A 13,408-nucleotide genomic window follows, 5' to 3' on the forward strand; every position below is an offset into this window, starting at 1 on the left:
TATAGAGCTTCTGAGTGCCGCTGTACTAATGATAAACTGCCACACAGCTTCTAGACTCTGAAAGAGCAGAGCCCCAGACACTCTCTGCTGTAATTTAGCAGTGGCTCACCACCATATCAACCTATCTCCAGAGCACTGAAGCCTGTCTGCCACAGGAGTTCAGCCTCCTTCAACGCAGCGCCAGTGCGTGCTGGAGTTCCCTTCCAAGACTAACCCAAATGCCAGTGACTGAAGTATGAAAACACTGGTCATAACATGCAGCCTAAAGAAATGTAACGCACTTGATTGAATATTCCCTCTCAAGTTGAAAGGCATGATTTCTTCCTTATATGAGGATATGCTTTAAAAAAAAGTCCATCTCAGTTTTGACTGTAAAATTTGACAGCTTGGCCATTAGTTTTACAAAAAGAAAGTGAAGCATAGCAAAACATCCCTCTGCCCATTAAAATGAATGTAGTTGCTTGTGTATTCCTAGAAAAATCTGTCAAATCAACTACAAAATGAATCTGTTAAAATCAGATATACTTCACTCACTTATCATAGTGTGTCAAACAGCAATTAGTTCTCTTCATCTCCTTTTTCTCCCTCCTCTCCTTTAAGATACACCTGCAGAAGATGATCCATCTCCCTGTGCCCCCCAGTCTGCGCATGGGCGGCAGTGTCAGAATGGCACAGAGTGCAAAGCAGGCTGGGAGGGACCTAAGCACGGCATTACGAACTTTGACAATTTTGCTTTTGCCATGCTGACGGTGTTTCAGTGCATCACAATGGAGGGCTGGACAGATGTACTGTACTGGGTACGTATCCGAAAATGATAACCTGAAAGGCCTGCTTATCTACTACAGCTATGTTGAAACTTCAGGGCTTTTGCTTTCTTTCTTGTTCTATATAGTGAAGGCATGGTTGCTAGCATGGAGATTTAGTTAATTAATAATATTAGTGGGGAAAATGGGAGGATTTATCTGGCAAAGTTAAATCAAATGTAAATTTTGACTTTCTGTTGATATTTTAATGTTGATAGATGGCACGTGGCTTATTGGTTTGAAGATTTGCAATGTACCTTTGTTGAGCAGAATGTCATGTAAAGACTCTCTCTGCAGGAGTGGAATATCTCGTACATCTCCAGATTACTGATGTAAAAGTATTTGTGACAGATAACTGCGTGCTCTACCCATGGCATTAGTGTTACAAAGGCACTGCGCTGATCAGCTCATAGGTTTTACAAGAAAGGCCTCACAAATCCCTTTTCATGATGGTACTGCCCCTGATTAGGACTTTTATCATAATAGTATTACAATAAAGTCTTCTAACTCTGGTATTGATACCGATCACGGTTACACATTTAGTCAAAACATTATATTATCTTTAATCTAAATACAGTCTCATCTTGTCCTTTGCCCTAATTCTGGAAGTTTCAGTAGCTTTAGTTGCTACTTTGTAATTCCTAATGTTGGGAAATTCAGCAGCAATACAATTATACTGTTGGAGTTAAAATCCTGCTTAGCCTTCACCTGTAAACCAGATATAAACGTCTTTCTGGATTCCGCTCTTGCCATCAACTTTTGCAGCAATACCTTATGGTTCAGGAATTTAATTCACACACCGATCAGTCTTGCCTGTGAAGGCTAACCTGGACTGTGACTAACTTTGAAGACTGGCATATTATGACACCTGGTTCTCCAAGGTGGTAAGATGTGCTACAATGCATGATGGAATTTAACTCAAGAGGACCTAAAGCACACAAAAGGATAATCTGGACTGAGGCAGCTTGCACTGTTAATCAACATCAGCTTCTCTCTTAAACATGAGCCAGAAGCTGCCTTCTACCCACCAGTGAGTTAGAGTTTACAAGATTTCCCTTTGAAGATTTAGCTTATCTGCAATAGATATTCTCTGTGTGGAACAGCAAGCAGTTGTCTCTTTATCCTTGTAAATTTAGATTAGAATTGTGACTCTAGCTTCCTTCTAATGCCTAAGATAAAGAGTAGAGATTAAGCCACAAGAAGAGTCTGGGTCTCAGAGCACAAAAATTGCCTTTATTTGAAAAGAGGGTATAGATTAAAAAAATAATGAGGAAGAACAGAAGCAGAGTCAGAAAAGGAACTGGGCAAAACCACGTCACAGCTCAGCTGTGACTATATATATCATACTTGTTTTTTATCACATTTAGCTCACATTCCTCCAGTCTTTTTGTGATTGAGAGGATTAATAGGTAGTTCAGGGGAAATAGGAGAGTGTAAAAGATATCAGAAATAAACACGAAAATATTGGCAGAGTATACCATTTAATATTGTGAAACCTGTCCACAAGTTACCATCATTTCCTCCAAAGGCACGTGTTATGAAAGACCGTGCCAATCCCCACCCTTTTGGGTCCATGCGTCATTTAAGTGACTGTATGTGAATCATGCAGAACTCAGCTATCAGTTACCTAATAACAGGAGCCAAAAGCATATACTCACTGCTAAATGATTTTCTATCATGACTGCTGCAGATGTTCTGATTATTTTATGGTGTTCCTGCAACAACCTGGATTTTAACTGTTGGTTTTTGTTTGGTATTGTCAGCTTTTTTCACCAATTTTCTGAGCTTTTTCTTTAGAGACAGTGTGATGAACTGAGACCTGCAATTAATATACATTTATGGTCATTATTGTTAGGGGCATCCATATATTTAGCCTTTTATAGTATGGCTTTGATAGAATGCTTGCTTTGGAAACAAAAGGCTTATTTGTTATCAGCAGTTCCCAGTTATTCCTAGACAAGACTATAAAAGTTAAGAGTTAGCACTGCAGATAAGATTTCAGTAATTAAGGAGGTGGAATTACAGTTTGTACAGAAAAAGATATATCACTTGCGTTTAAAGGCCATGAAATACAAAGTTTTAGTAAATACCTGAACACCTGAGCTGGCAGACATTGTTAAACTGCTGTAAACAATCCTAAGAGCACTATTGTCTCATGTCTTTTTGCCTCTTTGTGTTATATTGACAAAGTGGATAGAAGTCAGCTCTGATCAGTGTTTGCCATATGGCAAAGAAGGTATCTGAGATGCGATGCATATTTCCTTCTGCAGAGGGGTCTGTGCTACTCTGGGGGCAGATGTTGACTGGGCAATTACTACAGGGCACACCTATGAGAAGCATTGTGGCTTTAATACTTATATGTAGAAGCAGTCTGTAAACATTCCCACTGTAATTGTGGCTATTTCAAACCGTATCTATTCTGGTTTGTGCAGTAACCTTTCCAGTCCATGAAAAGAGCATTCTAGCTTAAGCTAGCCAGATCAAAAGGAAGAGTACTTCTGGATAGTAAAGAATAGAAAAGATGCAACATTTCAATTTCTGAGAGTGAAGGAAGAATTTAGTAAGTGGGGTAGGATATAAATATCTATTTTAAACTTAGTGTAAGCCCCTTCATTGTTTCTTTAGTGAAGTCTGACTCAGTTATAACTCTACTCCCTGGCCTTTGCCTTTTCAGCCAAGGAAGAGTGCTTGTAGACAACCCGTTGGGGGCTGCATCTCCACAGGAGTGCAGAAATAGGAGGCCATTTTCTTCTCAAGTAGACAACACTTTGAAAAATCTCCTAAATCCACAGTGAGGTCATGGAAATTAAAATTTACTTTATTAGGAAATAAATCTGCACAGCTTATTAATTTAGAAATCCAGACTTAAAGATCCCCTCTCTCCAACTACATCTTGAGATACTTAGTTGTCCATTTTACACTGAAAGCAAAGTACAGATGAAAGAACAGTGTAAGGAAATGTTGCCTGCAAATCAGTCAATTTTGTAGCTGAAAATTTTAGGTGATGATTTTCAGAGGTCATTCCTTAAACTTAATGATGTAAGCTACTGGGTTAATATTAAAAGTACTGGCCATTCAAATTTCAAGCGGACTGTTAGGTTCTTAGCCCCTCTACAACACAGGGTAAATACTAGCTTTGAGTCTGGGGTCCTGCTGGGGTCAATGGTAAAATTCCAGTTAATTTCAAAATGTCAAAATCTCACCTTCTATTTTGTTAAATCTTGATCATGCTGTTGAGATTTTCCACATGCATTCATGGGTACAACATGAGAGCTTACAGGTGCCTAATCAGGGCCTTGGTGTCTGTTGTGATAGAGTCTTCCAAGGACATACATGTGGATGTAGGGAGTTTTGTTTGCTCCCTCCTTAAATGTGAAAACAGGAGCCTGACCTAAAACTCAGCAGAACAACAGATAAAGCTCTGGGCTGAATTACTTGGCTGGAAATGTATGGACAATGGAGCAATTCCCTTGGTTTGAACTTTTCTATAAGTGCTTTTCAATTATATCTTCCTATTTTCTGAAAAACAGCTTTTGAAAGGTACCTCAGTCTCTGCATTCCTCTCAGTGGGAATGGAGAGAGCTTAGCACATTTCAGCATGTTGCCCTGAAAAATATACTAGGAATTTCATGAAACCTATGTCTGTCTTGTGCCACACTTTGCAAGGTTAAACCTGCATGTTTAGAAGTTAGAAAGCTGTATGACCTTCCACAAACCCTGGACTCCTAACCCACTTAATAGCTCTTCCAATTTTACCTTCAGTTTCCTGTTTCCTTCTTTATGCTTCCCTTCGTGCCTTCTCCAGCTTCTTAACTCTGTAGTGAAGCCTGTCTTCTCTCTCATGGAGTACTATTTCCCAGCTTGTGATCCACATCCCCACAAAGAGATAATCAGAGACAGGAAAGCAGTAAACTTTTATTCCCTAGAAGGACTTGACATCAATAGGATCAATACACTTTTCAATCTCCTCTCTCACTCAGCTTATAAAACTTGTGAGTAGATTGGCTTCTTTTGAAATGTGAAAGAAAAATGTTAGGGAAAACAGTTTGACACTGCTACAATGGCAAGTAAGATAATTACTTATAAGGAGCCAAATTTTTAGTGTGAAATAACTATATTGGACAGGATGAAAATCTGTGCAAAACAGCCTTGCTGACTCTTCACTGAAGAATTGATCTTTGTGGAGGGAGCGTTAAGTGTTTACAGAAGCACGTCTCCTACACTGCCTCAGTCTTACGAGGTTTACTTCATCCCAGTGTAGCTGCCAGGTGGCTTTGTCTCATACACAGTCAGTTTATAGAATCATTTGAGTAGACAAGCACCTTTTATGATACGTCACATCATATTTTTTCCTATGCATTGTAGAAAGATCCAGCTTACTATTCTCAAAACTCTCTTTAATGTATGGTCAGCCAGCATTAGCAGCTTGCTCCATTGTGCAGGCACCAAGGCCCATTTCTGAAGACCCCTCAGTCTTGGAAACTTCCAGCAGCAGATGCAAATCCAAATGTTACAAATTGGGTCATTTGGTATTTTGTAATCTGTCTCTGCTGCAGTCCATTATTTCTTACTGTTTTGTTGACTTAGGAAGAAAATTAATCCCTATGCAGTTTGTAACATCCTGTTTAAGAAATTGTAGTATTCCCTTAATCTTTTTCTAATCTAAGCCAATTCAGTACTTTCAAACTTCCCTAATGGAGCTTCTCTTTGATTATCTTTAATCAGTTTGTTACTGTCCTTCAGGGGAAGCTTCGCTTCTGAGTTAAATGGAAGTCGGACAGAGCCCTGTCTCTAGAAAGGCTTTCATCTTTGTGTGGAATGTGCTTTCAGCAGCTGGAGCCCTGTGACACTGCATGCAAAACTGCCCACTGCAGCCTCAGTTTTATTTGCCTGGTCTCTCCACTCCCCTGCGTCTAAGAAATCATATATATAAATGAAAACAGAATGCAGAGCAAGTGCAAAATGCAACCATACGTTGTTGCATTGGGCTATTCATGCTGCTGGGCAGTGGAGAACCTGATCCTGAGATGTTCTGCATACAGCTTGCTCATTACAGCTTGAATTCTAGGATTAAGTAATTCTACTTGATCTGCTTGATGATTTTTAATAATGAGCAGCCTTGAGCCTGCCATTGTTTTTGAAGTATTGGCTTTGTCCCATGTCATTTGGACAACACGTCAGAATATTGGTTAAGTCTCTGAAAATAACATGCAGTACCTCCAGGGACAGTTTACCTCAAGGTCCTAACTGTAAACTAAAGAGTGTGCTATTATTACAGATGGACAAAAGCCAGGTCTGGATGAGATCCAGGGCAGTAACCTGTCCCTGGAAGAGATGCCTAAACTGGCACAGAAGTTGACTCTCTCAAATTTAACTGAACGATCCTTGGTATTGCCCAATCCCTAGGCAAGAAAACATTTTAGTAGTCTAAAACAGTGCAGTAGAGCCACCACAATGTAGTGAGAGCCACAACGTAGTGAGATTGAATCAGTGAAAATATTCAGAAGCATCACATCCCCAAAGACAGAGTAGCATATGTAGATGTAGTGGCTTAAACAGGCTGTCCTAGAAGGTCCCTCCATCTCTGAATCTGTGAGATCATACTTCCAAGTCACTAAAAAACTTGAAAATTGAGCTTACAGTCACCTTTACAATTCCCATCATGAAATCAAAATGGAACAAACTGAACAACAGATATAATTTACTTTGTTGACAGCATTGACATATCTTGTAGCTTTTCTCATCCCCCTGCAGCCTGTGCAGCCAATGAGGAAGATGATGTGAGGAATACAGATATTGCCACAAAGTGGAAGACATTAAACGCAGAGCTGCAACCCCCAATTTTCACCAGCTGTGTTTTTCCTTCTAACCCTTTATTCTTGCAGCACTTAAGCTTGAATTAGTAAGGCTTTCCACACAAGAGAATGATCTGATTCTAAGAATATATCTGTCTACATGTTTCCATGGTATTTATTCTCCATCCACCCCCACCCCTCCAAGAAAATGCTGGGCTTTTATTGTTGTGGGGTTGAGGTTTTTTAATCATCTTTTTGGCAGGGTTTTGCATGGATGTGAAAAATTTACAAAGAATAAGCACGCAAGTATGAGCAAGCCATGTGTGTGATTGCAGAGGTTATTTCAACTCCATCTGCCGTAACAGTGTTGGCTAGGGGGAGAGGACCAATAGTTCAGAGCACTGAAGGGCCACAGCATTAATGCACTGAAAAAAGCAGTGACCACACTTAATTTGCATAAATGCTGACCTAAACCTGTTTTTCTCATGAACAACTGCATGTGTAACTGTCCTGGTTGCCTGTACTGCTGCCTTGAAAGTGACTGACAGCAGTGACTTGCTGGTTGCCACCTGCCATAAAAAACTGCTGCTGAACGTTTGTCCAATGCAAAACAGGCACTTGCTGCGTGGAATTAAGCTTTCATGAGCCCTTCAGACCTCAACTTTGGACCTCTCAGTCCTCCTCTTCTATATGGAAAGAGACTTTCCATTAAAAATAAGCTTCTTTGGGTTGGTTATGGGGAGATGTTAATGGAGACCCTCTGCCCAGTGCTCCTGCTTGGGAAGGACCTCTTTAATATCCCTGTCTTTCTGTTGCCCTTTCTCTGTTCTTTCTTCTTTTGTTCTTCCTTAGACTGTTTCCTAATTGCTGCTGTCTAATCACCACAGAGACCTTTCTTATCTTTAATCTTTTATCCCAAAGCTATAAAATTAAGAGCTAAAATACTGGGACACTTATATATGACTTAGGATTTTGAGTGCCTATGTTTGTGGGTGCACTGCTTGAGCCCTACTACTAGTTTTTCAAAAACTGATGAATATTGGCTTCTGAAACAATCATCTTCAGAGTTGTTAAGTTTGGACCCACATCCACTAGCAAGTTCACAAATAACAGACTTTGGTTCATTATCTAGACCCTGGGAAAGAAAAAGACAGGGAAATATGCCCAAGGTCAGAACACAAGTGATGGCTCTAGAACTGACTATAAAACTCCTGTTTATTTTGTTTCATCATCTTATTTTCAAGACAAAGGGCAATACAACTAAAACCTCGCCAATCTTCCTGTAAATAATAAGTTTTCCTGCCTGCAAACAGAATTGGTCTACTAATACTGGCTTTGTTCATTGATTTCAGTGGATTTTCTGCCTGAACAGGACTTGAGGGCTCAGTATGATGGGTGATCATACCATTATAAGTCTGGCAAGTTTAGCTATGCCCGTGGCCTCCTCTAGAACTGTCTCCTTCTAACTCCAGTCATCTGATCTGGACCCAAATTGGAGGCCTAAAACCAATATTGAGCACATGTCCCTAAAGAAACAAAGTGACCAGAAGTAGAAAATGAAGGGTTTAGGACTCAGACAAGTATTTACCACAGAACATCCACATTGTGGAGTTTTAAAGAAAGCATATCTAGAAGAAATCAGTCCTGGACGTTGTGCTGATCTTGCCTACTTGGTGTTGCTGATAAAACTCACAAGAAAAAGAGAACTGTTGATAATGCAGTTGCATCGCATTCAAGCTCTTTGATAGTAGTCTCTCCAGTGAACATCTAGTGCTTATACATTATCTGCAAGTGGCTAGTGTGCCTATCAGATGAATGTTTATTAGCTGTTTGCCATGATTTCTAGATGTTGTACATTTTATTTTACAATTTCAGGGGTGATTTCACAACTGAAAGCTGGATTCATCATCTAAAATGTAGAATGGATTTCTAGGAATATTATAGATTAGGAGCTGGCTACAAAGGAAACTGGGATATACTGATCAAGTGCAAAAAAAGAATTGATAGTCAAGCCTTCAGTTATTAAAGAAGGTAGTGATTATCTACAGTTTACTGTACCGTTTTTCATTATCTTTATTTTTAAGGACTTAATTGACTATGTAAATCAATGAACAGTATGCACATGTGTATTTTTGTGCATGCAGTAATCAGTGCTGCTCTGAAATACTCATGGTAGAATTTGCTATCAGTCTGCACTGAGATAAATAGAAGCAGTTATAAAATAGCAATACAGTAAAATAGGCAGAAAATCCTTTCTGGATAATCAGCCATGCAAATATAAATACAAAGTAAACAGAGACAGGAAGGGATAGCCCAGAATTCTAAGATGAAATGAAATCTTTGGATTTGGAAACCTACCATCCTAGGGGATATTTTCTTGCTTGAAATCAGCACTTTATTCTTTTGGAGTGGATTTCCAAAGCTTTTAAAAGATGAAAAGGTTTTTAAAAAACTGAGCAGCAGTAAGAGATGGAACTGCTGCAGTAGCTATAATGAAAGAACTATCAGCCCTGTGGCTAAATAGCCTTTGGGCTTTTGGATGACTTTTTCAAAGATCAACCTTTTCCTTTTAAAGGGGAAAAAAGGCTATACACACTTACATGGGAACAAGGCAACTCACGTAAAGCTCTGTGACTTTTGCCTCTGGAGACCTGAATTCAAATCCTGATTAAGTCGCACAAATCCAAATAATTTTTGGAGGTCACTACATGGCATTTCTGCAAATTGCAAGTTCACCCAACAAGCTAACCCACTCATGTCATCAACCACATGAGGGAACGGAGACCTTAAATGGGTGCTGTTACCTGTATAGGGACCTGACTTTGGCAGAACACTGCAGATGGATCAATTACATGAATCCAAGTAGATCTACTGTTCAGGAACCAAGGAAAGCAGTGTAATAGGAAGGCAAAAGTAATGTCACTAGTGATGTTAGCTGTAGAGCAGGGAAGAGGTAGGGAAGGTGGTCTGTCAACCATCTGTATCAACAAGCAGAATGGATCAAGAGCAAGGGCTTAGCCTACTAGACTCCAGGCTGTGTTTGTGGAAAGTCCTGAAGACCTGCTCAGTCTGGGCCTAGTGCCTTTTCAGTCTGGGCCTAGTGCCTTTAAAAGCTCTGCCTGGGTCAGTGTATGGCCTGTTCTTTCACAGCTGGTCTGTATGATACAGTCAGCCTCAGTGCAGACAGACAGTGACCTGAAACACCACTGGGGGGGAAAAAAACAACAAACTTTTGAGGGAATAGTTTAGAGGGAATTATTTACATCCTCAAAGTGCAACAGTTCCAGCACACTCTAGAATGTGAGTTGCTTTATCGCTTGGCAATAGATGAATTTCAATATTTTACTCCTGGGTGACATGTTCTAAACTGAATTGAAATACATTTAATTATTGTTTTCTCTTTTACCTGTTAAACCTGGAGAAAGAGAGTGAGGTAGCAAAGCAGGAGGCTTATTGGAGCTCAGAATTTGTCTTTGATGTAAGGAATTCTCACTATGTAACTAATGTTTTCAGTGGGAGTTCATAATCCCTGTATTGCCAAACATGCTGCAGAGGTATGTAATCCTCTCCAGTTTTCACAGAAAAATAAAGAAGTCCCACAAGAAAGCACAAAGCATACAGGTGGGATGGGTGGAGGTGTAAATAGTAGCTTCCTGATTATTTGTTTTCCCTCCCCTAGCATAGTTAACTGTAGGAATTTCTCAGTGGTACTTGCACTAACAAAAATTTAATATGTTGAGATTTTGTCGGCAAAATCCACTTTTCAGATAGCTGATTTGCCATAGTCATCCATGTCCCTTTGGAACAGTACTAGTGCTAATAAATGTTGCAACTTTGTGAAAACAAAGCCCAGTTAATGCTGCTGTTTTCTTTAAGTCAAGGGAGAGCCTAACTTTTTTCCTTTGTTTTGAAATGAAAAGTGTGAAGTCAAATGCCAGTGGCCTTTGCCATCAGTTGCAGTTGTACAGTAAACTTGTGTGAAGGTCGTTTTAAATTGCAGATTTAATTAAGAGAGTGGGAAACACACCCAAGTCAATATTGCCCCCCTACCTGTCTAGCAAGCACAAACTACTGTGCTGTAGAAGTATGGGATCAGCAAGCATTTTCAACAGAAATAGCTTGCACTAGAAAAACAATTCAGCTCAATCGGTGTGTGCCACAGACATTTTGACCTGCTGGTATTTGAATGCAAGTTTTAATTCTCTTCCCACTCTCAGACAGGGACCTTACATTTCTTATAACAGCTCAGTCTGTTAAAGAACAGCTGACTGCAAAAGACAATGTGCATCCAAAACGAAACCAGCTAAAATATGAATATAGAACTTTACTAAAGAATGAAAATGTTGTGGAGTCCGTTGGTTATATCCTGGGGACTAAAAAACACAGTGGAATGATTCAGTGTCAGCATATAGTACCGATATTCTGGGGCTAGGTGGTTGAAAGCTGGGTTTTTTTCTATGTGTCTCAGACTTTATACAGTCCTTCCCAGCTGCGAAAGTGTGTGTATACCTGAAAAGGTGGGGCCAGTATTTAATGAGCAATGAAAACATGACTTGGTGCTGTTATAAAGAAGTAAGCTTTGCAAATGCTACTGGTAGCAATGCACTTCCCTCATACTGTATGCAAAAAAAAAAAAAAAAAAAAAAAAGCAAACAGCTATTTCACAGGTTCTCACTTTGCCATCAAGCAGCAGATGTGGTTATAAGGCAGTTCTTCTACATCTCTGCTGTAGTCCTGTTCTTGCACAGGTTGCAGCAGTCCGTTAGGGCTCTTCTGCAGGACTCCTGCCTTTACACAGTCTCCCCAAGAAGTTCAAGTCAGTCAGGATGTATCTTTTGCAGGAGTGTGTGTTCCCATGACACCAAGGTTGAGCCCAGCACTACTTTCACTTATCTTCACTGTAGTGCTGTGTGGGAAGCTTGGTCCATTTTGAAAACTTCACCCCCTTGTCAGGGAGATCAGGCAGCATAACAATGAACTATAGCCATACCCACAGTTTTTCTAAAATAAATCAGGAATTACGGTTCACCTGGTTCAGTGCAGGTGTACTTGGGTGTGGACATCTACAGGAGATTCAACATAAGTCTTTGTTAACAGGAGTGAAGAAGCAATCTCTGCAGTCTTCATCTTCTCAGATCTGTCTGCCCCCTTCCCCTTCTCTCTTCTGGACACATCTTCCATTGCTGCAGTTTCTTGATTATTTCTCAAAGGTTCTCTGTTGCCAATTAATCTCTTCCCTTGATGTTTCTGTTGTCCTCATTGAGGCAGTCCTTTCTCAGTTAATGGCCCCATTTAGCTCCTGCAGAGAGTTCTGTACAAATTGCCAATATTTCTAGCTCAGAGTGGAATTTTAATTTGCTCTTTCCATCACTACAGAGCATACAGAATAATTGGGGAGCCAAAGTACACATAGGAATCTTATTATTCTTCCCACTGCCCACGTATGACAAATCTTGCCTACGTTATTTGCTTTTATCCTATAGTGACCATATAGCAGAATAACCTGCCTAGAGCATTCTCTGCCCTGTCTCATGAACCCTGTGTGCTTCTCTTCATCCAGATGTCTTGCCTTTCTCCTGAAGACACTCTTTAAAAAAAAGTTACAGATGTCTATATGTACATATAGAATGCACATATGGAATTTGTAAAACTCCATAATTGAGGCAATACAGTAAGAATAGCCTTAAAAATAAGTGCTTGGAGAGAACAACCAACTTTAACATTTGCCTTCTCCTTCAGTACTTCAAAATAAAAGAAATGTGATTATCAAACCATAATTTTTAACAGGAGCAACTGATCAAGTGCTACTCCTTCCCTTGAGTGTCATCAGTTCAGATTGAAGCTGGGTTGAACTCTCCAGTCTCTCCTTCGCATCCATCTGATAGATACAAAATGCAGAGTATTTCAGAACAGTTGTAAGGAACAGCTGTGGCTTGGAGTCCCTTTAAGACTATTAGGATGTTGATGTTTAGGGAAAAAAATCTACCCAGAATAAAAGAAAAGGCATCTGGAGTGCTTTGCTTATATTTTAAGCCATTCAGAAGCAATTGTATTACATCGTTCCTAAGTCCATAAAAGTAAGTAGTTTATTTTGGGGTTTATATTTTTGCTTATCACAAGGCTTGAACTTTTGTATTTTTTTACCCTCATCTCTGTCCTTTTGCCTTGAGTCAGCTTGCAGACCATAAATTCCCACTTCTCATCACCTGTCTTAAAGACTCTGGAAGGCTGAAAGAGTATTTCAGGTTGACAAGATAAATTATAATATCTCTCATGATACACTTGAATGTCTAGACTGAAATGCTTAAATCTTTTTGTCATTTTTTAGTGACTATGTACATTAAGCATCTGATTTTTCCCAAGAATTTCAGAAAATGAGCTCCTTATCATATATTTCTCCCAATCCTGTGCCCCATTGCATTCAGGCAAAGCACTTATGCATATCAGTTCATTTCTGCTGGTGACAACAATATTGACCGTTGACTTCAGTGGAATTATTCATATGCTTTAAATTATGCACATATATGAGTACTGGATTAATAACCAGCCAAGCAAAAACAACTAATTAGATTTTAGATTGAAGGATCTGCAAGGTGGAATCTTCATCCTTAGGATAGCAACGTACTAAGTCTAAATCCAGCTTTAAGGATCTATGATGGGTAATAGGAAACATGATCCTTTTCTTGCTCCTTCTGTGAATGGTGCAGTCAGATGGATGCATGCTGTGTATAGGCTTACTTGAGGTACATGTGAAGACCAGCCAGGAATTCCTCAAGTAAAAATGTGTGGGGTTTATGTCTTCATTGACAT

At 39.6% G+C, this 13,408-nt stretch overlaps 1 protein-coding gene across 15 annotated transcripts in view; it reads left to right on the plus strand.

Annotated features, from left to right (window-relative positions):
* The window catches only part of CACNA1C (calcium voltage-gated channel subunit alpha1 C), a 441,719-nt gene that overhangs the window by 271,493 nt on the left and 156,818 nt on the right, over nucleotides 1-13,408 (plus strand). For all 15 annotated transcript variants that reach the window (XM_037387928.1, XM_037387931.1, XM_037387930.1 and 12 more), the window contains exon 7: nucleotides 601-797. In XM_037387928.1, the coding sequence (XP_037243825.1) occupies nucleotides 601-797 (197 nt within the window). The remainder of the gene's footprint in view (nucleotides 1-600; nucleotides 798-13,408) is intronic.

Source organism: Falco rusticolus, chromosome 5 (genome assembly GCF_015220075.1).
Source record: "Falco rusticolus isolate bFalRus1 chromosome 5, bFalRus1.pri, whole genome shotgun sequence".
In the NCBI taxonomy this organism is placed as follows: domain Eukaryota; kingdom Metazoa; phylum Chordata; class Aves; order Falconiformes; family Falconidae; genus Falco; species Falco rusticolus.